The sequence below is a fragment of the Carcharhinus amblyrhynchos genome, chromosome 11 (genome assembly GCF_965287045.1).
Source record: "Carcharhinus amblyrhynchos chromosome 11, sCarAmb.v2.hapA, whole genome shotgun sequence".
NCBI classification, from domain to species: domain Eukaryota; kingdom Metazoa; phylum Chordata; class Chondrichthyes; order Carcharhiniformes; family Carcharhinidae; genus Carcharhinus; species Carcharhinus amblyrhynchos.
In genome coordinates this window covers 77,410,344-77,437,137 of record NC_137334.1, presented here as the reverse complement: position 1 = coordinate 77,437,137, position 26,794 = coordinate 77,410,344, and the positions used below count along the sequence as shown (strand labels likewise).

Here is a 26,794-nt window from a genome sequence, read left to right as displayed (position 1 = left end):
ATAGAAGGAGGCTATTCGACCCATCGAGTCTCTACCAGCCACAATCTCATCCAGGCCACCTTCACATAACCCCACACGTTTATCCTGACACTAGGGTCAATTTTGGCATGGCCAATCAACCTAACTCTCACATCTTTGGACTGTGGGAGGAATCCTGAATGCCCGGAGGAAATCTACACAGACATGGGGAGAAAGTGCAAACTCCACACAGAGGCAGGAATCAAACCTGGGTCCCTGGCACCGTGAGGCAGCAATGCTAACCACTGTACTACTGTGCCGCCCAATCCTGAGGGTTGGGAATGTTTTAGAGACCAGCTAAAGGCCACCAACTAGGGCGAGTTCAAAGCAAGGCCATCCACAATGCTGGAAGTAGAGTCACTTGAATCTGGCGACAGAGATATTTAGACTAAAATCTGAAGGGCATCAACGCAAAGAGCAAGGGTGGAATTTTCCGGCCATTCTCATTGGTGGGATTTTCTGAACCCGCTACCATGAACGGGAGATTTGGCCGAGCACCAGATTCTCCACCCTCACTCGCAGCGGCAGCACAACGTCAATGGCAGGGAAATCCTCACCCATGTTTTCTAATGAAATGGTAGAGAGGAGGAGTAGGTAAGAAACACTGACGTCCGGTTCGTTTAAAAGTAGTAAATCTTAAGACAATCACGGAATATGTTGATAATGCAGATTATTATTAGAAACAGGCTGGTAACTCTGCTGGAGTGATGGATGAAGGAATGACGTGCAAATACATAATGTGTCATCTGCTAAAATCACCAAAGGTCATTTCTAAATCCAACTAGTGCAAATGGAGAATTCAATCTTTCAACTTCACACAGATAACTGAAGCTTTGCGACATCAGACGCCTTTTTAGAAGCAGCAAGATCATAATGCAAACACCTGATCGCGGAGGTTCTCCAGCTCAGCTGCCCACAGATTTATTACCTCGACGGGGCTTTATGCTACTTACTACTTGTCCTTGTTCTGATAGTAACTGGAGTTTGAGGTCGCAGACACTCCACCGCCACGAATAGCATGATAGGCTGTTGGAGAGGATGCAGGGTAATGACCAGGACGAATAGGTTTCGCTGAAATGAAAGAACAAGATTTAATGAATTAGTTTCCATCCAAATGTGTGTGTGTCCGATCTGAAACATCACAGGCAGAACTTTATGGGTGGCTGCCTGTGGATTTGCAGGTAGGGTTTGGGGGAGAGAGGGCACCATTAATTCTCTAGGTGGCCTTCCCATTGCCATCCCGGGGAGTGGGGAGGGAGGGTGGGGGAGCAGGGGAGGGGGCTGCTGTAAGGGTGGGATGGGTTTAGGGCATCCCACCTGTTTTTGCCCCAGTTGAGGTCCTTAGATGGCCAATTAAGGGCCGCTTCCTGTCCAGCCTCAAATATAACCCAGTTAACACTGAAAGTGAGCAGGTTAGACTTGGGTTTGCCATATTTGAAATTTTTAATACTTTCTTCATCACTCACTCTGCATTAATATTCACCCCATTGTTCCCCGACTTAGAGGACCAAAGTGTAACTGGATGGAGCAACGTTGAAAGTAATTCCTGCTTTCGATATTTTGAATTCCCAACTTTTCAAAACCCACATTCTCACAGAACCACAGAATCCCTACAGCGCAGGAGGAGGCCATTCGGTCCATCAAGTCTGCACCGACCACAACCCCACCCTATTCCCATAACCTCACATATTTACCCTGCTAATCGCCCTGAAACTGGGGTCAATTTAGCATGGCCAATCGACCTAACCCGCACATGTTTGGACTGTGGGAGGAAACTGGAGCACCTGAAGGAGACACGTAGACACGGGGAGAAAGTAAAAAACTCCACAGACAATGACTCGAGGCTGGGTCCCTGGCGCAGTGAGGCAGTAGTGCTAACCACTGGCACGATGCACTGACCAAAACGTGACAAATTCTTGGACGCAATTTCAACACTTGTGGATGATACAAGTGAAACCTGATAGCCAATCCTTTTCAATGGCCCTTGCTTCTTGCTTGTTCAGCAAGTTCCAAATACAGTGTCCTCTGTACCATTCCTCCTCCCTAAATCCCCATTGTTTTAAAATCAAGGCTCAATGCATTTCAATTCCAATTAATTCTTCATCAAAATCTCAAAACTTTGGAATATCCTTCACGTGACCTTTGTTTCCCTAAATTTGGTCTCAGTCTGTAGGTGGCATTGGCAAGGTCACTTTTTTTTTACCTGGGCCTGGTTGATTTGAAAATATAGTGAGGGGGACATTTTCCTTCAACCTAGATTTTAGTCCTTAGCTTCTCAGAAAAAAATTACTAACAGCAGTCCTGGTTGCAGAAAGAGAGTTGGGATTGCTTGTGTGGGCAAGTGTCAAATCTGATTCCCTGACTGGCTGCCACTGGGTAGGGACAGGCAGCGGCAGGGAGTGTTCATTCAGGAATTGATAACCTGATAATCCTTAATCAGTTCAAGCAGGAGAAAAATTAAGAACTTCACATGCTTAGGATGGGATTTTCTGGGCCTTCCTGCCAGCGGGATCTTCCAGTCCCGCCAAAGTTGCCCCCCACCCCAATGGCAGTTTCTCAACGGTGGGGCTGGTGAGCAATGCAAAAACGCATAGACTTTGGCGGGACTGGAAGATCTCACCAGTGATCAATGGTTTGCCACACCAAAATCTACAGTGGGCGGCTGGAAAATTCCAGCCACAGGCTGAAAACCGATCGGGAATTGGGATGGGTGAGGTTCCCAGAACGGAAATCTCCACTGGCCTCGGGCAGGATCTTATGATCTCGCCCGAGCGGGGCTGTAAAATCCTGCTTTTAATTTCCTGCACTTCCTGCAGGGACTGTTCCTAAGGCAATCAGTTCTGCAATTCTACCCAACTCAGATAAAAATCAGGGTAATTAGAATGGCTCTTGCTGTTGAAACTACATCAAACATCATAAAAAGGAAATGGAGAAAGAGGCTGGAATTTTCCGACTATTCACACCAGTGGAATTTTCTCATCCTGCTGCAGTGAGCGGAGATTTGGCTTGTTGCCAAAATCTCCGTCTTTGCGGCAGCGGGAGTGTGGTGTGAGTGGGCGGTAAGATCATGTCCACATGGAGAAAACTTGAGCGCACGCTTAAAGTGATGGGTTTTTAGAAGGCTTATTGTAAGTCGTGTTGGATTGAGCAAGCTGAAAGTGGTTTGGGGAGACTCTTACAGACAATGGGGTGGAGAATGATTGAAAGGCTGACTCGATGTGGAGTGGAAGACTGGAGAAGGCTGGAGCTGGAATCTTATCACTGTTCCAGCCAGCAGATTTCCCATCCCACTACAGAGAACAGAAATTGGGCTGGCAGCCAAATTATCCAACCTCATTGCAGGGGGACCGTGGCATGAACGGCAGGTAAAATCGCACCCTGGGATTTTGGAAAAGATTGTTTGGTAAACTGGAATGAGACCAGAGAGAGAGTTGAAGGTGAGGACTAGAATTTTCCAGCCATTCTCACCGGTGGGATCTCCTTTGCTCCCAGTCACATGGAACTGAAGGGCTTCATTGTTCACCAATGCCTTTATGGATCACCTTGTCTTCTGACCAAGATCCACAACAATGAAGCATACATTCTTATATAAATGATTTGTGAATAGGATTACAACCACATTTCTCCAGGGGTTTGTACACAAACATCACTCCCATTAATGCAAATCCCCACCTGTGTCCTAAAGAATGCATTTCTAACTCCTTGGATGGGGTTTTCCATGGCCTCGGTGGTGTGCTTTATGATGGCTGAGGCAGTTAGTCTTCTGATCCTGCTGCTGCCGCCAACGGAGTTTCCCATTCAAGTCACACCCACCGCTGGAAAACCCACAGTGAGGGGGTTTGCCATCGACGGGACCAGGAGATCCCATCGGTGAGAATGGCTGGAAAATTCTGGTCCTCATCTTCAACTCTCTCTCTGGTCTCATTCCAGTTTACCAAACAAATCTTTTCTAAAATCCCAGGGTGCCATCTTACCTGCCATTCATGCCATGTCCTGCTGCAGGGAGGTCGGATAACTTGGCGGGCAGCCCTATTTCAGTTCTCTGCGGTGGGATGGGAAAAGCCTGACGGTGTGAACGATGTTAAGACTCCAGCCCCAGTCTGCAGCTGTCCTCCACTCCACATTCAGGGTCAGCCTTTCAATCATCCTGTACCCCATTGTCCGTAAGAGTCTCCCCGAACCACTTCACCTTGCTTATTTACAATAGGCCTTCTAAAAACTCATCACTTTTAAGTGTGTGCTCAAGTTTTCTCCATGTGGGCACGATCTTACTGCCCACTTGCACCAGCGAAGATGGAGATTTCGGCAACAAGCCAAACCTCCACCTGGGATGGGAAAATCCCATTGGTGTGAATAGTCAGAAAATGCCAGCCTGATTCTCCGTTTCCCTGTGCAACGCTTTGTAAAGCTTTTATGAGAGGAACACTATTTAAATCTAAGTTGTGACAGTAATATTCATATTGCACTGTCAGAACGCATGAGGTTTTTTGCACAAACCTGGGGGCAGCTTTGCTTCACTGCATTAATAAACTCTCACAGGGCAAACTTGCAGAGTTCACATGCGTAACACAGGTAATTGAAAGCAGCAATGAGACTCACCAATCTGAGCTGAATGTGCCCGCCTGGCCATGTTTTTGGCTCGTACTGCTTCCTTGATTCGATCGACCTCCTGATGGTAACGTTTGCGGTCCCTCATGGCGCTCTCCTTGGCTTCCTTCAATGCACTCTCCAGTGCTTTAACTCTCTCAGCTGTAGCCCGAAGTCGTTTTTCCAGCTTAGGAAGCTCACAACGAAGATCTGCATTGTCACGAACCAGCTGGCAAAGTAAAAGAAAAACCAAGTGATGACAATAGAGTAAAGGGTAACTGGTGGTGAGGGGCGCAGGGTTAATGTTTGACTTTGGTTGATGGTGTCAAATGGGTAACAAAGGTGTCATGGTTTAGGTCAGAAACTCCAAAGTGTTTTATGAAGTCCACCTGGATCACAAATTTTGCATCTCATATTTGGGGCTAGGATAAGCATGATAGGTTTCACTTCAGGTATAATTCAAATGACTCACTAGGGAGCTTTTATCAAACAAAGGTTATATAAAAATATAAAAACAGCAGGACCGGAAAATCCCACCATCAGAAAGGGCAGGAAAATCCTGCCCGAAGTTTGCTCGATCATAAAGGGAACCGAGTGTAGGGTGTCGAAATTTGCTGATGACACCAAGATGGGGGGAACGGCAAATTGTGCGGAGGGTGTGGAGAGTCTGCAGAAGGATCTAGATAGGCTGGGCGAATGGGCCAGGAAATGGCAAATGGAATTTAATGTTGGCAAGTGTGAGGTGGTCCACTTTGGTAGGAAGAATGGTAGGAAGGACTATTACTTACGTGGCGAAAAACTGCAGCAGGCAACGGTGCAGAGGGACCTCGGGATCCTTGTGCATGAGTCCCAAAAACCCAGCTTGCAGGTGCAGCATGTGGTCAGGAAGGCGAATGGGATGCTGGCCTTCATAGCAAGGGGGATTGAATATAAAAGTAGGGAGGTCTTGCTGCAGCTGTATAGGGCATTGGTGAGGCTGCAGCTGGAGTACTGTGTGCAGTTTTGGGCGCCGCACCTGCGCAAAGATATTTTGGCCTTGGAGGGAGTGCAGAGGAGGTTTACTAGGCTGATACCGGAGTTGAGGGGGTTGAGCTATGAGGACAGGCTGAATAAACTAGGCTTGTACTCGTTAGAGTTTAGAAGAATGAGGGGAGATCTCATTGAGACGTATAAGATGATGAATGGGATGGATGGGATAGAGGTGGAGAGACTCTTCCCACTCAAAAAAGACAGTAGGACTAGGGGGCACAGCCTCAAGATAAAGGGGGGGCGGTTTAGGACAGAGTTGAGGAGGAACTTCTTCACTCAAAGGGTGGTGAATCTCTGGAATTCTCTGCCTGTTGAAGTGGTGGAGGCTGCCTCGCTAAATATTTTTAAGACGCGGGCTGATGGGTTTTTGATAAGAGAGGGGATTAAGGGTTATGGGGAGAGGGCGGGAAAGTGGAACTGAGCCACGACAGATCAGCCATGATCTTATTGAATGGCGGGGCAGGCTCGAAGGGCTAGATGGCCTACTCCTGCTCCTATTTCTTATGTTCTTATGTTCTTATGAATGGGATATTTGAAAGATTTGAAAATGTTGAGGGTGGTGAACATTGAGCTAACAAACTACTTCCAGATTTGAACCAGGTTTTGACACAAGTCCTCTTCGTACCTGCTTGTGAACTTTTGTAAGCTGCTCCAGGTTGTTCTCAAGAAAGGATATCTTTTGTTTCTGTGCAGCACTCCCCCCGCCATCATCGGAGTCCAGCTCAGTGCTCTGAGGATAGACAAAGCAAAATGACCAATCTGCGACCAATCTCAAAGCTTGTGACATGACAACAATCAAAATGATGCTTTCATCCTGACAGATCTTAGCTAGTGGTGTTCATTTGGAAACAAGTGAAAGCCTGTGCTTGGGAATGAGATCAGCATTCTTACAGTAGGTGAGATACATCCATTTTACTGCATGTTTGAGGTTGACTTTTCAGTACGAATTGCACTGAGAAATAGACTGCTACTAATTTACAAGATAAACTCCCAGTGTTTGGGAGTTTGGAGAAGTGCGCGGCTATCAAGCGGGACACAGGAAATTAAAACTCAGTGGCCAGGATTTTACTGTCCCGCCTGTCATGGGAAGGAGTGGGCGAGGGCGGACCATGAAAAGGTCCATTGACCTTGGACGGCATTTTACGGTTTTGGGACGAGCGAGGCCTTAAAATCCCGCCCAATATTTTTGCTGAGGAGGTCAAAAATACTTTTGAATGCTTAGGTTAAAAAACTTAATATCTGGTCCTTCTATGGACCAGTGTTTACCTCACTCATTTGACTGAAGTGAAATTTAGAATGATGGGCAAAATAATACCCAGGCTGGAGGTGAATTCCAAAGTGGGCATTTGGGCAGGAGGGTGTGATGTGAAAATCCCATTGCCCCCTCTGTGTTTAAATCAGGGTAGGAAGGCTTGTAGGTGATCTTAAAACTGGCATGCCAACTGGAGGTCCTTAAGTGGGCAACGTTGGCCAGTTTAAAGCCTCATTATGCCACCACTGGCCCTCAGTCACCTTGTCGCCTAGCAGGGGAGGTCCCTCATTCAAAAGCACTCAAGGGACCCGGCATCAGGAGGGTGGAGGGAGACAACACGAACCTCCCTCTCCCCTTTCTTTCAACCTCCCCTGCACCATTTCCCACTCACCAGTGAGGGCCCCTCCCTCCAACCCCTACCTTTCTCCAGGGATGCCTGGAGAACATCCAAGTGTATTGCGGTAAGAGGCCACCAATCCCAGCGCTGCTGCTGATAATGGATAGTTGCCTGCCTCTGATTGGCTGACAACTCTTGGGGGTGGGGTATTTTAATCCTTCTGGGGGGGGGCAGTGCAGAAATTACTCCCCCTCCCAGGTGCCAGGAGCTCCGGGGACTGAGGGATTCAATTCCACATGGCACCAACATGAAATCTAACTTCTAGGTTAAAAGACCACTGGATGGTGCAGTGGTCAGCACTGCTGCCTCACGGTCTGAGGGACCCGGGTTCAGACCAGGTAAGGACGGCCAATTTCCTTCCCTAAAGGGTATCAGTGAACCAGATGGGTTTTTTGACAATCATAGAATCATAGAATCCCCACAGTGTAGAAGGCGGCCATTAGGCCCACTGAGTCTGCACCGACCACAATCCCACCCAGGCCCTATCCCGATAACCCCATGCATTTACCCAAGCTCGCCCCCTTAACACTAAGGAGCAATTTAGCATGGCCAATTCACCTAACTTGCACACCTTTTGGACTGTGGGAGGAAACCGGAGCATCCAGAGGAAACCCACGCAGACACAGGGAGAATGTGCAAACTCCACACAGACGGTGACCCAAACTGGGAATCGAACCCGGATCCCTGGTGCTGTGAGGCAGCACTGCTAACCACTGTGCCACCGAGCAACCAATCGACAATGGTTTCATTGTCATCAGCAAATTCTTAATTACAGATTTTTTTTATTGAATTCAAATTTCCCCATTTGTCATGGCAGGATTTGAATCCGGTTCCCTGGAACATTAGTTGCGTTTCTGGATTAACAATCTAGCGATATTACAACTAATCATAGAAATCATTGAAGCCTACAGTGCAGAAAGAGGCCCTTCGGCCCATCGAGTCTGCACCGATGCACTAGGCCATCATCTTTCCTAAATTCTGGCCTTGGGTGACAATCTATACTCCCCTGTGCCTGCGTGGGTTCCCTTCGGGTGCTCCAGTTTCCTCCCACAAACCAAACATGTGTAGGTTAGGTGGATTAGCCACGGTAAATGCATGAGATTGGGGGTTTGGGGGCGGGGGGGGATGCGGGGAGCTGGGGTGGGGATGGCGGTGAGAGTTAGTCTGGGTAAGATGCTCTTTTGGAGAGTCAGTGCAGACTCGATGATCTGAATGGCCTCTTTCTGTCAGAAATTTGTGACAAATAAGTGTATGAGATGGCATTTTCAGCAGCTAACAATCAAAATATAAGCTTTATAAAGATTTTTTTTTAATAAAGTCACCTTCCAACAGATCCAGAACGAGCAGGAACGAACTCCTAACTCCACAGGGATCTGATCACCACCAAACCTGCCTTCTCTCCCGTACTGGGACTCCCAACATTTATTGTGAAACACATTGAGGTTGTGGCCAGCTATAAAACCCACAGCCTTGTGCATATCAACATACTTGCTCAGGAGACCGGCAGTCACTTTAAGATATTAGTTCTGAATATTCCTTTCTTTGGCCTGGTTTTTCCGTACCTCCCCAACCGCGTGTCTTCCCGTGCCATTGGTTGCTGGCGGAATCTTCCAGTCCCGCCGAAGCTAATGGCTTGGCTCGCGGGCTGCACCATCAGGAAACCCGGCAAAGTGGGTTGTGGGCCAGTCACCCTCGGAGGGACTGGAAGACTCCCATCGGTGGGAAAAGGAAGGGCAGGAAAATCCCACCCTTTAGATCATTTCTCCTCCATGTACCTCACATGACACTTAGAACAGAATGAGTCCAATCAGCTCAATTGTTTGGGTTTAAAATAAGGCAGGAAAAACCTTGTTGTCACAAGTCATCTCCAAAAGAGGGGCAGCACGATGGTGCAGTGGTTGGCTTCATTGCACCAGGAACTCAGTTCAATTCCTGGTTTGGGTCACTGTGTGTGTGTGGAGTCTGCACATTCTCCCCGGTGTCTGTGTGGGATTTCTTCCGGGCGCTCCAGTTTCCTCCCACAATCTGAAAGACGTGCTAAATTCTCCCTCAGTGTACCCGAACAGGTGCCGGAGTGTGGCGACTGGGGGATTTTCACAGTAATTTACCTGTGACACTAATAAACAAACTTAAACTAAAAAAATGTGCCCGCAACGGACCATTAGCGGCTATGTTAAGAAACACCATTGAATTAGATAAAGCAACTTACTTTCTTGACTCTGGTGGTGAGATCTTGAACAAAAAGTTTTCGGAGGTTGTGGAGAGTTTGAAGTTCTTTTGCCTTTTTAAAAGAATAATTGGTCACTGTTAGGAGGTGTGAGGAATACAGATTTGAAGAAAGTTTGTCTGGTTTTCCCAGCATTAATTTTAGATATGTAGAGGTCGATAACTAATCAGCACAAACCCCATCAGCACGTTAAACAACTGGAAGTCAGACGATTTGATTTGGGTTTCGGGGGAGGTGGAGGGAGGAGGCGAAACAGTGTTTAATGCTGCCATATCCAAGAAAAACATCCATTTGTTTCAAAATAAAGTTGCTGATTATAATGTACAATGGAGCAAACAGCATTCGCGGAGCAGAACAGGATCTTGGTCTGTTATATGGAAAATGTATGCCTCCCTGCACCCCAACCCCCCAACCTCTGCTACCCTGAAAAATTTAGAAGGCGAGGACGTGTTTGCTATTTTCTGTTGGGAAAGGTATTTCACCAATGAGAACATCCCTGCTCAAAGCACCCACTCTCCAGCCATTACACTCAAGTTATAAACAAATTGCAATGTAGTTTAACTGCTCAAGATGGAGATATATTTAGACTTCTTTTAAAAATGTAAGTGATTACACGACGTTATATGTTGAAAACTATGGATTCAATACTGGAAAGGTTGTATGCGAGGAAGAGATTTACAGGCATTGCACTGGTATGGCACAGTCTTTGCTCTACAGGTAAGTAGCCCTAGAGTTTAATTAAGTTACATAATTGGGGAGGGAACTAGTTTGTTCTGAAGCAAGTCCATTAAAAGTCCAATAGGTTTCACAGTGAAACTTACAACTGTCTCCTCCAGCCCCTTGAGGTCCTGTTTTGCTTGCTCTCTTTTGTCATTAAGAAGTCTAAAAGCAGGACATAAAAGTTATTTGGAGTCAGATTTTATTTCAGATCGACAGCGTATTACGAAAATAATTTCATGCCTCTGTGTCGCACAATTTACCAAGTTAGAGGTAAACAGATCACATTACAAGAGAATGGTCTTCAAGTAACAACAAGCCAAACGTCATAATTAAAAAAGGTTATTTAACCATCATGCTATTATAGTAAGCAGTCTGGTGAGGGTGTCACCGCTCAGCTACATGGCACCTCTGAGCAAAACAAGAACTCCAATACATAATGTAGACAACAGATGCAAGAATTTTTATTTGCAAAAAAAATGTAGACACTCACATACCACCACTAGAACAGAAAAAGGAGCGAGAACGTCAGAACTAGGATGTTTTGCCTGGACAAATATTGCTTATTGGTAGCAATGACCAAATCAATACTGTGCATCATCACATTGATAACCAAATTAGGAATTCCTTTTGAAAAATTTCCCCTTCCAAAATACTGATAACAACCCAAGAAAGGCACAGAAGGTTCCCTGGGTACTGACAGAAAGGTGATGGTTGACATGGTAATCTCTCTCTTTTTCTTGTTTTCTTTCCCACTTCCACAGAATTGGTCCCATTCAACCCAGTCACCCAGCCAGGATTGGGAAGCATGGAAGATTGACTGTGGATAATACTGAGTATCATTCGCAGATGCCAACAGAGCTGCCATACCAGCCTCCAGATTCCAAAATGAAACCTGCAGCTTTATTACAAAGCAGTAATCATTAAATAAAGCGATTCTCACAGCGCCAAGAGAGGTGATTTTAAGAATAAGCTTACACAAGTTTCTGGAGCTTGACACTTTTTTCATGCTCCTCCATTTTTAACTTGTCAAAGTCAGAATTCAATTTCTCCTGCTCCAGCACAAGCTTTTGGTTCCAACTGTTGAGCGGAAAGAAAAAAGCGAAAGGATTTTAGATTGTGAACTGTTTGCATTAAAGTACGCAAGTATTAATAATGTCAATAAATAACAATCAACCCACACTACATCACTATTCTTTAAAGATTAAAGTTTATTTATTAGTGTCACAAGCAAGCTTACATTAACACTGGAATGAAGTTGCTGTTAAAATCCCCTTGTCGCCACACTCCAGCACTTGTTCAGGTACACTGAGGGAGAATTTAGCATGGCCAATACACCTAACCAGCACATCTTTCGGACTGTGGGAGGAAACCAGAGCACCCAGAGGAAACCCATGCAGACACAGGGAGGTGATGGCCTAGTGTGATTATCACTAGATTATTAATCCAGAAACTCTGCTGATGTTCGGGGGATCCAGGTTCGAATCCCACCATGGCAGATGGAGGAATTTGAATTCAATAAAAAACTGTCTGGAATTAAGAACCTACTGATGACCATGAAATCATTGTCAATTGGTGAAAAAACCCATCTGATTCACAAATGCCCTTTAGGGAAGGAAATCTGCCGTTCTTACCCGGTCTGGCCTACACGTGGCTCCAAAGCCTCAGCAATGTGCTTGACTCTCAACTGCCTTTGGGCAAAACTAAGGATGGGCAACAAATGCTGGCCAGCCAGCGATGCCCCTGTCCCACGAATGAATGAAAAAAAAAGGGGGAGAACGTGCAAACTCCGCACTGATTCCCAAGGCGGGAATCAAATCCGGGTGCCTGGTGCCATGAGGGAACATTGCTAACCCACTGTAACTATTCTGTCAAGGTTCTGACATTAAACTGGACAATTCCAGCTACATCATGTCATTTGATTCTACGTCCTATTTTTAACCAATTGGAATTTCCACCCCTCACCGACTGAATTAAAATCAAATCAAGGCAATTTGTGTTTAAGCTGTTAAATATGGAGTAAAATATACACTAAATACAGACATGATAATTACTGTGTTTGGAGAAATACAACAACTGGGCTCAGCAGTGCTTCATCTCCCAGCATTTAAGTGTATAATTTTTATTTTGCATAGGAACCATTATCTTTCACAGTGCTGGTGAGTTCTTTATTTTGCATAAATCATTTGAAATTTGTGCTGTTATAATTTACAGAAGAACATGATCATTTCGACTTTTCAGATGTAAACACTAAAGAAATAAATGCAGTTTCAAGTAAAAGAACTTTATGTTGTTCCAACCGCAACAATCTTACTGTCCTCATTCATTTTAATATTGGAAGAAACATCCTGTCGTTGCTGAAACCTCATGGATAAAATTCCGAGTGCTGGCCTTTCTATAATTAGTCTATCACAGTGCTTACAATTGATCAGGTACCCTGAACTGATAACCTCGCTCCTGAGACTTGAGCCAGCTGTATAATCTTGCTTGGTGCAAGTGTTGCACTGTCAACCTCGCATCTCTACACAGACAAGATGTGGCGATGTCGGCATTGGGCTGGGGTAAGCACGGTAAGAAGTCTCACAACACCAGGTCAAAGTCCAACAGGTTTATTTGACAGGTTTATTCCCCTTAAACTCGTTAACCTTCTTACTTAGTCAAGTTACTTCAATTCAAACACCAGTCACTTCCACGAACAGAATAAAGGAGTTAGTTTAGACAGGTGTGTGGAGAAGCCAGGGTTGTCCTCACTAGAACACAAAAGGCTAAGAGATTTTAAATGTCTTTATTGCATGTGGATTTTAACATGGTGGTCAGAATCTTACCACCGTTCACACCGGCGGGATTTTCCCAGCCTGTCGCAGAGGACGGAGATATGGCAAATTCTCCGACTTCGTTGTAGAGCGAGCGTGGCGTCAACAGCAGTTAAGGTCGCACCCTATATATTCCTTTATTAGCACATTACATTTTGAAGATGTGAAATACTTACTCCCTTAGTTCATCAATGATTTTTTGTTTCTCATCGATTTCATCCCTCAGTCGAGCCAGCTGTTTCTGGTGGGCTTCCCGATGATTCTCCATTTGCTCCTCCAGCGTTTTCTAGGAGAAGACACCAAATGAGTTAAGAGATATTGAATTCCTGCTGCCTTCTCCATACTTAAACATAATTACCTCTTAAGTGCTATTTGTTTGGCCAATTTACTTCAAATTTTTGATTTAATTTATTATTGTCACATGTATGTAATACAGTGAAAAGTATTGTTTCTTTTGCACTATGCAGACAAAGCATTCTGATCATTGAGAAGGAAAGGAGAGAGTGCAGTACGTAGTGTTACAGTCATAGTTAGGATGTAGAGAAAGATCAACTTGATGTGAAGTCAGTCCATTCAAAAGTCTGGCAGCAGCAGGGAAGAAACCGTTCTTGAGTTGGTTGGTACGAGACCTTAGACTTTTGTATCTTATTCCTGACGGATGAATGTGGAAGAGAGAATATCCGGTGTGTGTGTCCACTTCTTGATCATTTCCCATGCACAGAATTTCCACCTCAGATCCCATCAAGGGTGCTTCCAGTTTTAATGATTGTGATGGAGTTTTCAATCATCAGCTTTTGTCAATTATGCTCATTCCTCAACAGAAGAGTCCCTATCCTCATTTCAATCTTCAGGAGAACGTTTGCCAAATCTTGTTGTTAGCAAACACGAAGCAAAGAAGTGTTTCGTGGCAAATATCATTGGATCACTCACTTATGTGTTAAGGTACTATGAAAATGTTTTATTTATCAAACCCCCTTTTCCGAAATTATTTACATGGAACAGTTCCTTTCTCATCAGATCAAGAATCCCATTTGTTTGGGAGCAGCCAAACTCCATTGAAACAACGCAAGCTGTTGTAACCTGCTTTGTGCTCTGTAGCTAATTTGTCATTTTAGTGTCAATATTGCAAGTCAAAGCAAAGACCTGATTAAAATTCAAAACAGAACATTTGAGAGCAGCATTCAAAACACCAGGTGGAATTACACATAGCAAGACAGGCAAATTAGATTGAATCAAACTCTGAAGTCATACCGGGAAATCATTTCACCATAGTCCCCAGTGTGTGGGATATTTAAGTGAGAAATTATCCTATAACTCATCGGTCTCCTTTAATATGCGGATTGGGCTCCACTAACGCCATCAGGCTGCAGCCAGTTACTTTTGTCTAGGTACGAGGCCAACAAATGTTTCCCTGCAAGGTCAAATCAGGCAGGAAATGGGCCCAGTGCCAGGAGAGGCTGGGCCGGATGAGGTTCTCACTTGTTCTGGAGTGATCTTCGTGAGATACTTTCAGCACTCCTTGCCCTGGCCTTCCCTCTCCAATTTTCCACCTCCCGCTCCAAGAGGATTCCCTGCATCAGGAAAACCTACCTGGAATTGTTTCCCCTGAATCCCTGGCAACTGTCTCCTACTGAACCATAGAACTATAGAATCTCTTCAGCATAGAAGGGCGCCATATTGGCCCATTGAGCCTGCATCAACAACAATCTCTTCCAGGCCTAACCTCCATAACCCCACGTATTTACTCTGCTAATCCCCTGACACTAATGGGCAATTTTGCCATGGCCAATCCATCTAACCTGCATATCTTTGGAGTGTGGGAGCAAACTGGAGCACCAAGAGGAAACCCATGCAGGCACAGGGAGAAGGCTGGAATTGAATCTGGGCCCCTGGCATTGTGAGACAACAGTGTTAACAACCGTGCTGCCCATTTTACTGCCTGAGTTAAATGGCCCGACAGGAGCTCCCCACCAACCTCCTGGCCACTTTGGGTTTTGTTCAGAAACGGACTGGACCCTGATAACATCCAGTCACTAAAATTAGCTGAGCCTGCCTATGACCAAACCTCGGGCAGGCCCGCCACACTCCTGCTGCAGTAGAATTAAACGCAGTTCCCCCTGGAGAATGTGAGCCAGCATGTGTTGGCAAATAGTGCAGTTTATTCCCAGCCTACCTGGTAAAACAGAATGCACTGAAAGAGCCTCACTTTTTCATTTTTTTTTCTAAGGACGGGAATTGGCTTAGAGAGAATGCAAGACAGGATATAAAAATATTAACAGCTGGGTTACAAGGTGAAAATGAATCATCTTGGCCAAGCATCAGGTTCTCCTGTCAATTAATATTCTAGTCATTAATAACTCTGCACTGGAGAGAAGCTGCAAAGAAGCCCACACAAATCAAGTGACCTTTTTCTACCTAGCTATCTAATTTCAGAACAGATGAGTCACAAAGCATGTACATCATTGCAGTTCATCCATGTTATTACCTTCATTTCATTGGCATCTTGAAGCATGGTCTGATGTTCCTTTTCTTTGTCCTGGAAGGTCACTTTATGCATCTTTTCTATTAAGCAATAACAGAGAGTCAGCCACAAGTGCACATTAGTAATCGCCAAACACTGCACGCTGAACATTTTTAAATTCAGAACCAGACACAGGGAAAAGGCTGGAAATACTCAGCATGTCCAGCAGTGTCTGTGGAGGGAGAGAGAGGAGTTCACCTGACTCTTCTTCAGGATTCAACTTGAAACACTGGCCGCAATTTTAACAGCGCACCCGCCCCGATTCCTGGGGTGGGTGAGGTTTGGAGAATGGCATTCTCCATTGGTCTTGGGCGGGATTGTATGAACCTCAGGCGGATGGTAAAATTCTGCCCGTTAACTCTGTTTCTCTCTCCACTGATGCTAACAGACTTGCTGATCTTTCCAGCATTTTGCTGTTTTTATTTCAGGTTTGCAGCATCTGCAGTATTTTGCTTTTACTATTGAATTCAGTCGGAACAAACGCAGGCTTTCATGTTCCACCTGAGTTCCTGATACAGAGAAAAATGATAACAGAGCTAGCGCTGGTTTATCTTGCCAAATATGTGTAGCTAGCAAAGCATTCGAAAAAATGACATAATGTCAATGTACACAATGGGTCAATCCAAATGAGTTCACTTCATGAGGAACATGAGTGACGTAGATGCATATCAAAGTAACAGAACAGTCATCTGGGATATCAACTACTAACTATACAGACCAGTTAAAAACAACTTCTCTTGCACTCCCATAATAATAATTTTGTCTGCAACGTTAAATAATTGTTTGTTACTTTCCTCTTCTCATGTAACATGAGTATTTCTTTTCTCTGTCCACCTCGAGCCCCTTTCAAAATTTTACCGGGTGGGCGAGGCGCGCAGAACGACATTCTGCACTGGCCTCGGGCAGACAAGATGGTAAAATTCCAGCCAGTATCTTTGAAAGAATCCAAATTAAAAAAAAAACAGAGGTAAATGGTGGGATGTAAAGTACTCAGTCAAAATAAAAGGTGCAGCATCCTAAATCAATGGTCCAATGGACAGAGACGTCTGGATTAAATCAGCTTCGAGCCAGGGCATACCTTGAGCACGGAGTTTAGCTATCTCTTCATCAAGTGCATCATGAGATTCCTCCAGCTGCCTTCTCTTCTGCTCCACGTTCTGCGTGTAATCCGTCAGCGATTTTATCTTGGCTTCATGCTTTCATGAGAATACATAAGAACATAAGAACATAAGAACATAAGAAGATAAGAAATAGGAGCAGGAGTAGGCCATCTAGCCCTTCGAGCCTGCCCCGCCATTCAATAAGATCATGGCTGATCTGTCGTGGCTCAGTTCCACATTCCCGCTCTCTCCCCATAACCCTTAATCCCCTTGCTTATCAAAAACCCATCAACCCGCGTCTTAAAAATATTTAGCGAGGCAGCCTCCGCCACTTCAACGGGCAGAGAATTCCAGAGATTCACCACCCTTTGAGTGAAGAAGTTCTTCCTCAACTCCATTCTAAATCGCCACCCCCTTTATCTTGAGGCTGTGCCCCCTAGTCCTACTGTCCTTTCTGAGCGGGAAGAGTCTCTCCACCTCTATCCTATCCATCCCATTCATCATCTTATACGTTTCAATGAGATCTCCCCTCATTCTTCTAAACTCTAACGAGTACAAGCCTAGTTTATTCAGCCTCTCCTCATAGCTCAACCCCCTCAACTCCGGTATCAGCCTAGTAAACCTCCTCTGCACTCCCTCCAAGGCCAAAATATCCTTGTGTAAGTGCGGCAACCAAAACTGCACACAGTACTCCAGCTGCGGCCTCACCAATGCCCTATACAGCTGCAGCAAGACCTCCCTACTTTTATATTCAATCCCCCTCGCTATGAAGGCCAGCATCCCATTAGCCTTCCTGACCACCTGCTGCACCTGCAGGCTGGGTTTTTGCGACTCATGCACAAGGACCCCGAGGTCCCTCTGCACCGTCGCCTGCTGCAGTTTTTCTCCACGTAAGTAATAGTCCTTCCTACCATTATTCCTATAATGGCTCAAAGAGAGGATGTAGAGGCGTGAATTACACAAACCACCAGTGTGCTGGGAACCATTTAGTAACAGTCTGAATCTAAATATAAGCCAATACTTTAAACCTGGATCTTGGACAAAGCTCAGTGTCAGGCGCTTTGTCTTCTTTGTGCAACGAGACCGTTCCCTTCCTGCTTACATTGCAGATATCAACACACTCACTCCCACGTTACAACTTTACAAATAAGATGCAGGCATGATGTACATAGCTAATTTCTAGTACCTCCAACACAATGGCAGAACAGCTGAAGTTTAAATCATTCACCAATAACTTGGTGGATTGTAGGTTAGTACACGGACAATTACGCTTCTGTTACACTCCACAATCATGGCTTCTCTTTTTATTATTGGGAAACCACCTTTTTCACCCAAGTCATTTACTCCCAATGACACAACGGCAGTCATCTTCTCAAACAGACAATCTACTGAGCACAGGGAGTGTCACTGGTGCACACTGGTGGGACGGAGTGACCATCCACACCATTACATTCTTAATTTGAGCTGTATCACCAAGAGAAGGCATCGAGTCATAGCCAGGCGTCAGTGCACCATTGGGGGGGTAGCAGAGGGGTGGAGGGCAAGCAGTGAAGGGCAAGTTGGGACACCAGTGGTGGAAGGATAAGTGGGGGAGCAGGGGGGGTGGAATCATTTGCATTATCATGAATTATTTGCAAGGGCACATTAACAGATCTCCAAATAGCTAAAACATTAAATTATAAGCGTAAAAAAGCTCTCGAGGCACTGTATCACAAATCTCCAGACTCAGTAATGATGTTAGTACCTTTAAGGCATTTTACTGATATTAGACAAAGCTCGACTTTCAAAATGCTGCCTATTTATCCTCTATTTACCTAGTTCCTGCACAGGATCTAATGAACATCTGCAAGCCCTGTCACAAGTTATTACATATCAAGGCTGCCACCAGACACATTCTCATTGTGGGTAGAGGGGCAAGGAGAATGAGTGGGGCAACACAGTGGCACAGTGGTTAGCACTGCTGCCTCAAGCGCCAGGGACCCGGGTTCAATTCCAGCCTTAGGTCACTGTCTGTGTGGAGTTTGCATGTTCTCCTCATGCCTGCGTGGGTTTCCTCCCACAGGGTGAAAATATGCAGGTTGGGTTGACAAGCCATGCTAAACTTTCCTTAGTATCAAGGCAATTAGCAGGGTAAATATGTGGGGTTAAGGCCCGAGTGGGTTTGTGTCAGTGCATACTCAGGCTGAATAGCCTCCTCTGCACTATAAAGATTCTATGAGTGGTGAGGGCAAGAGGCAAGGATGGCCGGGAGGGGAAAGGGAGAGGGAAAGCGGTGGAGCAAATAGTTTGGTTGGGGGAGGGCAAAGGTGGTGAGGGAGAAGATGAAATGCCGGGGAGAGGTGAAGTCCTGGAAGTGGGGTGGGGGTGGAAGAGGGGGAGGGTAGGGGGAAGGAGTGGAGGAAAGGTAAAGAGTGGGGATGGGAGGAAAAGGGAGTTGGGACTGAGTGGGGAGGGGCAAAAAGTAATGGTGGGGTGGGGGGGGAGGTCAAGAGTGACAGGATAGGGGATAGAGGGAAGGAGACAGAGTGCATTGATCACTGCAGAAGCTGGTGACAGTTGAGCCCTTCATAAATATATTCGGTACAGGAAATGGATGTAAGAATAATCATGAATATTTAATTTGCATCCACCGCATTTAGTTTGAAAAGGCAACTGCAATTCTAATTAAAATTTCAATGCAAAAGGTTCCATTAATCTTGCATTACATGACAGGCATTCGTTCATTATGATGCATGATTAGCGAAGACAAAAAAAACACACACACACAAACATTATTTGCTTTGAGCGCACCAACATTTGCATTTAATGAGGCCTAATTTTGCAGTCACCAATTGCTGAAGCCTGACTATAAGGATTCACACAGATTGAAGTTCCGTCTGAACAGTGCAGGAATAGATTTCAAATATTTGACCACTGTGGGAGTTAAACAAGCATTATTGTGTGAAACGTCACATCAAAGTCCCAACAGGCACTCAGAAAAAAACATCAATCCATCCTATGTATGCAGTGGGACAGCACGTGTGGTACCCAGCAGGTAGAGAGGAAGGAATGTCAAGTGACTAACTCAGCGACAACTCCTCAGTGTCACAACATATTGCACCACAGACTGGTAGATTGCAGCTCCAGTAATTTACTCAGCTAGCTCCTGGACCCAAGTGATCTGCTTTGGTGTGACAGCTGGCAGGGACCAGCAGATGTTTACGAGAGCGAGAAGGAGCAGGCACCCCCTCCCAATCTCATGCACATTTTAACAACGCTCCTAGCAAAACTGTCAAGGGGCAGATCAGCATAGCACAATAGTTGGAAGAAGTTTTCAAAGAAAAATGTTCTAAATCCCAATGTAAAGAAGCATTTCACGACACATTTAAATGCCGGAGCCCCAATTATTCTGAACTTTTCTAAACGTTATTGAGGGGAAAGCTCCTGTAGGTTGTTCAGAAGCAAATGAAAATCAGTTGAAGGAAAATGATTGCGATGTCTTGTGGGCTGTCTGCAGTTTGAACAACCTGAACTCACTCACGCTGACTACACTTCGGAAGTAGCTTATCGTCTGTGGGGCCACTTCCAGTGGGTATGAGAAGCATTTTATAAATGAAACTCTTCATTTCCACAGAAATGCCAGTGCTTGGTAAAACATAGTTACTGTACTACTCATGGCAGATGGTCTTGGATATGGAGGGATATGGGCCAAACGCGGGCAGTCAGAGCAAGCTTAATGGTAACGGCATGGACAAGTTGGGCCGAAGGGCCTGTTTCCACGCTGTAAACCTCTATGACTCTACCTTAATAATAAAATTTATCATTGCTAAGAGGTATTTTTTAGAAAATCACTTGTATCTGTCACACACCTGCACACACATTATTCCTCTTAAGTGTAACAAACTGTTGATTATTAATCAATTTTTTTTACCTATCATGTTGATAAGACAGGCATATTTTGCATAATTGATTAAACAACATATCACTCGTGACACCTACCCAAACTATTATCACAAAAATCAATAAAAGCCTTTCAAACAGAAGTAATTCTAGGCCATAAAGCCTGAGTTACAACCTATCTTGTTTTTAGGTCATTGAAAATGATAAGTTTTTTTTTTGGCAGCTACAATAAAACCCCTTTGCCTCAGAATGAACTGTTGGAACATTTGACTTTATCAGGTTAAAATAATATTAGCTTGGTGGGATAACGGTTAGCACGGCTACCTCATGGCACTTTGGAGTATTGTGAGCAGTTTGGGGCCCCATATCTAAGGAAGGATATGCTGGCCTTGGGAAGAGTCCAGAGTAGGTTCACAAGATTGATCCCTGGAATCAAGAGCTTATTGTATGAGGAAAAGTTGAGACTCTGGGTCTGCATTTGTTGGAGTTTAGAAGGATGAGAGGGGAATCTTATTGAAATTTACAGGATACTGCTAGGTCTGGATAGAGTGGACGTGGAGAGGATGTTTCCACTGGTAGGAAAGACTAGAAACGGAGGGCACAACCTCAGACTCAAGGGATGATCCTTTAAAACAGAGATGAGGAAGAATTTCTTCAGCCAGAGAGTGGTGAACCTGTGGAATTCTGCCGTAGAAGGCTGTGGAGGCCAGGTCATTGAGTGTCTTTAAGACAGAGATAGATAGGTTCTTGATTAATAAGGAGATCAGGAGTTGCAGGGAAAAGGTAGGAGAATGGGGATGAGAAAAATATCAGCCATGATTGAATGGCAGAGCAGACTCGATGGGCTGAGTGACCTAATTTTGCTCCTATGTCTTATGGCACCAGGGACCTGGGTTCAATTCCGGCCCCGGGTGACTGCCTGTATAGAGTCTGCACAGTGTGGAGTCTGCACGTTCTCCCCATGTCTGCATGGGTTTCTTCCAGGTATTTCGGTTTTCTCTCACCATCCAAAATGTATGCAGATCAGGTGGATTGGCCATGTTAAATTGCCCATCAGTGTCAGGAGGATTAGTAGGGTAAATATGTGGGGTTAAAAGGATAGGAACTGGATGGGATTGCTGTCAGTGCAGACTCGACGGGCCAAACAGCCTCCTTCTGGACTATAGGGATTCGGTGATCACATTCCTCCTGTATCAGGCAGATGATCTGATCTCATCCATTTTATACTTCTACTGACATAATGTCCATAATGTTCAGCATCTTTAAAATGTACACTGCTTGGCTGCCTTCTATCTTCATTAATCATCAAATCAAGCTGTCTGTTTTGCCCTGATTTCTATCCTGAACCACCAGAAGACCTAGAAACAAGTCCAACATGTGCCAGAAGTTTCCGTTTCTCCTACCTGAGACACCAAGAGCTGGCAGGCTGCTAGTTCCCGCTCATTCTCGTTCATTTTTTTATTGCAGTCCAGCTGGGTGCTCTCCAACTGTTTGGCACGTTTCACCAGAGTCTTGACCTCAGACTTCATTTTGCTAACGTACAGACGAGCAACCGTGAACTCTTCCTCCAGCACTCCGTTCATCTCTGCCATCTGGACGAGAGAGGAAAGATTGCGAAACATTAAAAAAAAATAACAGTTGGAAACTTCCTGCACTCTCGAATCTGGAATCAATGGGCGAGGCAAATGATTCCACTATTTTGCTTGAGTTAGCCAGCTTGTTGATCATTTTGCAATAGGAAACATCACAACTGGAATGTAATTTAAGTTTCATTGTAGGACAATGCACTATTTGGCATCGTACTGAGTCCAACAGCCCAGAAGAAGGTCTCAGCTGGAATCTCTGGCCTTAGCGCATCTCAACCAATTCCTCTGGGTGGTAAAATAGCCGCCATATCTCTAAACCTCAGTTTGTGGAAAGGGAGGGGAGCGGGAGTAAGTAAAGAGGGGGCAGAGGGGCAGAAGAGAAAAAGAAAAAATAGGAGAAAAGAGAAAAAGGGTCAAGTGGGGAAGTAGCAAAGAGAAGAGGAAAACAGAAGATAAAGGAAATAATAAGCAAGGGTACCCATCCAGTGTTTGTTCTGCTGCCTAGAATAGGGTCAGGCGCAATGGTTTGCACTGCTGCCTCAAGCGCCAGGGACCTGGGTTCGATTCCCAGGTTGGGTCACTGTGCAGAGTTTGCATGTTCTCCCTCCAACTAGGGGATCTTTACAGAAACTTCATTGCAGTGTTAATGTAAGCCTACTTGTGACTAAACGGTGGCACAAAGGTTAGCACTGTTGCCTCACTGCGCCAGGGACCCAGGTTCAACTCCTGGCTTGGGTCACTGTCTGTGTTCTCCCCGTGTCTGCGTGAGTCTTCTCTGGGACTCCGGTTTCCTCCCACAGTCCGAAAGACGTGCTGGTTAGGTGCATTGGCCATGCTAAAATTCTCCCTCCATGTACCCAAACAGGTGCCAGAGTGTGGCGACGGAGGGGGGGGGGGATTTTCACAGTAACTTCATTGCAGTGTTAATGTAAACCTATTTGTGACACTAATAAATAAATAAAACAAAGGAATGGATGCAGTGGCAATGGATTTACCTGGCAAGATCCACTGACCAACATCGCAAAGGGGAAAAATGAGTGTTCAGTTTTGCTACTGAAGCTGCTTATCCTGTGAAAAGTTACCACGGCACAAGCAAACGTTCTCGTACAGGAGTCAGAGGAAACTGAATTATTTAAAAGTGCGTTGAATTGATTTAACTTCCAGAGATAGGTTGCGTGAAAGTGTTTTTTTATAACGACTTATTCTGGGGTCTTCATGCAATCCTTCCTTCCAAACATTATGCACCATTTTTCTATTTACACAAGTCATTTAAATGGTGTTTTACTCAGTCCACTTAGCGGATTCAGAGAGAACGAAATATTACAATGAAGCGCCTCATCTTAAGTACGAGAGAAGATCCTGGGAGAGCTCAAACTGTGACTGATAATCTATTGCTTTGTCAGCTTTCATTACAGAACCAGATAGACACGTGGACAGTTTAAGTTAAAAGGTTGCTGATTAATCTTTACATCAAAATTACTATCTGAAGGTTAAGCACCTGAAGCAGTCTGAAAAATGATCATGACAGATGGTTTGCCCTCTCCTCCGACTGTGTCAGGACAGCCATGTCATTTGATAAAAATCATTATTATCTTCGAAGACAGCCCAAAGCATGTGGGGTTATGATCCCCAGCCCGCTGCATTGCTAGAGCAGGGAGGCTCAAGTGGAGGCCAAATAGCAGGCTTTCCGCCGGGCACCACAGCCTCCGAGCATCTCCAGCACCCGGATTTCTGGTGCCGTCAGCTCCGCGCCAGCAATCGGCACAGAGCTGAATAAATTATGCCAGTGATCAATAGCATATGATTAGCAGGCCCGTCTCCCTCTTCCCTCCCCCCCATCCCCGTCAACAGGGTCTACAATAGCTCCCAACTAGCAGAGAGCTGGCGGCCTAACCATGCTGGAGAAAAGGGAGGTCACGGAGGCCCTCTAGGAGGTGGGGTGTAAAGGGGACATTGCCCCATGGGCATTGTCAGCTTGGCAGTGCCAGCCAGGCCCCCCTGCACTGCGCAAGGAGCAAAGTGCCCAATACCCAGGGGACACTGCCTGATGCTTGGTGGGCAGTGCCAAGGGGGTTGGGCGAGGCCTCGAGGGGGTGATCGATGAGGGCGAGGAAGGTCCCGTTGCCACTCTGCACTCGGCGATGACAGAGGGAGGGAGGCCAGCAAATCGGGGCTGTACATCCAGCCTGGGGGAGGGGGGTGGGGTGATTTATGCGGGGAGAGGTCGGGGCTGCAGGGGCCGACGGGAGCCCACTGAACGGGTGTTGGGGAGCGGGGGTCACGGGGCTCGCCAACGATCAAGCTGGCCAGCAATCGGGAGGCTGGCAGTGTGGGGCTACTGCGTATCTCCGCTATGACAGATTGGTGTATACACAGCAGCCTGCTCAGCACTATGCTGCTGGCATCTGCAGCGGGAATAGGCCAGCCTCCAGCTTTTTAACGAGACTGACATTAGTGCACTCTGCAGTGCACAAAGCGCGGGAGATTCATTTTGAAAATCCCATGATCTTTTCAGCGGGATTTACTCTGCTTTTTATGTGAATTTGGCACTTAATTTTTTTGGGAGAATTCCAGCCCATAACTTTAAGTGTGTCATAAAGGGATGAGTCATTTGAAAAAAAATGACTGCCAATTCTCTGTTCAACAAATGTGTGGGATTTAGTAGAATGCTTCTGTTGCAGGAGATTAAGAAATGAAGCAGCTTCTCTTCTCCGCTAGCAACACAAGAGACATTCCACTGGACTGGGCAAACTGGTCTATGTACGTGGAAGATTTACCATACGCAGTCAGGAGAAAAATGCAACAGGAACCTCAAACACAAGTCTTGTCCACATGCAACCAGCAGAGGGAACAAGAAGCTGCATTTATTCAATGAGAGCTTCAAATGGCGTTTAATCTGGAAATGGTCACAAACATTCAGCTGGTTCTCTCTGTTTTGCAGCATTACTTACAATACAGCAAAGATGTGATCAACGATAATTTCACTCCATTTACAGAATAATGTAACACAAGTTAACTCCTTTGAAAGCCAAATGTTCTCTTTCATTTGGATCAATGAAAATCAATTTCCACTAAGTGGAGAGGAAAAGCAACCATCTATTAAATGTATGCTTAACTACAGGCATCCAGAAATAGAGCAATCTAATTTTGTCATGCTAATTTTGTTTTACTTATTTGTTATTATTGTCTCAAGTAGGCTTACATCAACATTGAAATGAAGTTACTGTAAAAATCCCCTAGTCACCACACTCTGGGGACACTGAGGGAGAATTTAGCATGGCCAATGCACCTAACCAGCACGTCTTTCGGACTGTGAGAGGAGACCAGAGTACCTGGAGGAAGCCCACACAGACACGGGGAGAACGTGCAAACTCCGCATAGACAGTGACCCAAGCCGGGAATCAAACTGGGGTTCCTGGCACTGTGAGGCAGCAGTGCTAATCACTGTGCCACCGTGCTGCCCAATTTTAGCTCTAATGATACTAGAAAGTGACAGAAGTGCCTCGGTTCGTAGTGAGGACCAACGATATTAAAAGATGCAATTATTTTTCCATTTTGAACTTCCAAAAATCCGTCACAAAACCCTCCCTAAGTGTAGCATGGTGAGATGCAGGACAATGTAATCCTGATTGTCAAAATATCCCAAGATCAACCTGAACAAACTGCCCCTTCTGCAGGGGTAACAAAACTATGCCTCGAGAGACAACTGCAGGTGTCCAGTCTTGACCAACCCTCAATGCCAAGCCCTCTGTGCTTCCATTTATAGTATTTCTAATTTTGTAGGCCTGGAGGTTTGGAAAGCTGTCTACTTGTTTTAATTTCTAGAGATAGGTTTTTATGAAGACTTAGCCTAGATCTTCCTGTATTTCTTCTCTCTAGGTGGTGGCACGGTTGTCCAATGGTTAGCACTGCTGCCTCAAAGCACCAGGGACTCAGGTTTGATTCCCAGCTGGGTCACTATCTGTATGAGTCCCAGTTTCCTCCTACAGTCTTCATTGCAGTGTTAATGTAAGCCCACTTGTGGTACTAATAAATATAAAGCTTCCAACTATGCACCACTTTTCTATTCACACAAATTTTTTAGACAGTACTGTACTAAGTCCAGAACATTGACCTGACCAGTTGCAATATTTAATTAAGCACTACTCTCAAATATGAAAAGGTTTTAGAAATTGCACGGATCAGTTCAAACTAACTGATAAATTTATAAATCAGAACACCAAGAAATGGTAATATAAGGGATTAACTGAATGGCAACATGGATTGAAAGAAAGAAGGAACAGAGATTTGTATATTTTTAATATCTTTCATTGCCACAAGACACCACAAAAGAGTTTTACAGCCAACGGTTCACTCCCTGATGTGTAGTCGCTGTGGCGATGTCAAAAACTGTAGCAAATTTACACACAATAAACTCCTACACACAGCAATGTGATAATGGCCAGATCATCCATTTCTTTTGTGGCATAACACTAGCCAGAACATGGAGGTAACCCCCCTGCTTTTCTTCTGGATAATTCCATGAACTTTTCTATGCCCATTTGAGAGAGCAGACAGGACCTCGGTTCAACATCTCATCCAAAAGTTAGCTAAGTGTATCACCAGGACAAATTGCCCATTTACAATAACTACCCATATCCACTAAGAACTAGATTGTCATTTGACATA

General features: G+C 45.2%; 1 protein-coding gene across 1 annotated transcript in view; it reads right to left on the bottom strand.

Annotated features, from left to right (window-relative positions):
* The window catches only part of kif5c (kinesin family member 5C), a 158,441-nt gene that overhangs the window by 14,870 nt on the left and 116,777 nt on the right, over positions 1–26,794 (bottom strand). Inside the window, exons 16-25 of the mRNA XM_080199394.1 lie at positions 21,944–22,132; positions 16,640–16,757; positions 15,526–15,602; positions 13,217–13,326; positions 11,206–11,307; positions 10,332–10,392; positions 9,493–9,564; positions 6,260–6,364; positions 4,618–4,834; positions 972–1,089 (exon numbers count right to left, since the gene is read on the bottom strand). Of these exons, the coding sequence (XP_080055520.1) occupies positions 972–1,089; positions 4,618–4,834; positions 6,260–6,364; positions 9,493–9,564; positions 10,332–10,392; positions 11,206–11,307; positions 13,217–13,326; positions 15,526–15,602; positions 16,640–16,757; positions 21,944–22,132 (1,169 nt within the window). The remainder of the gene's footprint in view (positions 1–971; positions 1,090–4,617; positions 4,835–6,259; positions 6,365–9,492; positions 9,565–10,331; positions 10,393–11,205; positions 11,308–13,216; positions 13,327–15,525; positions 15,603–16,639; positions 16,758–21,943; positions 22,133–26,794) is intronic.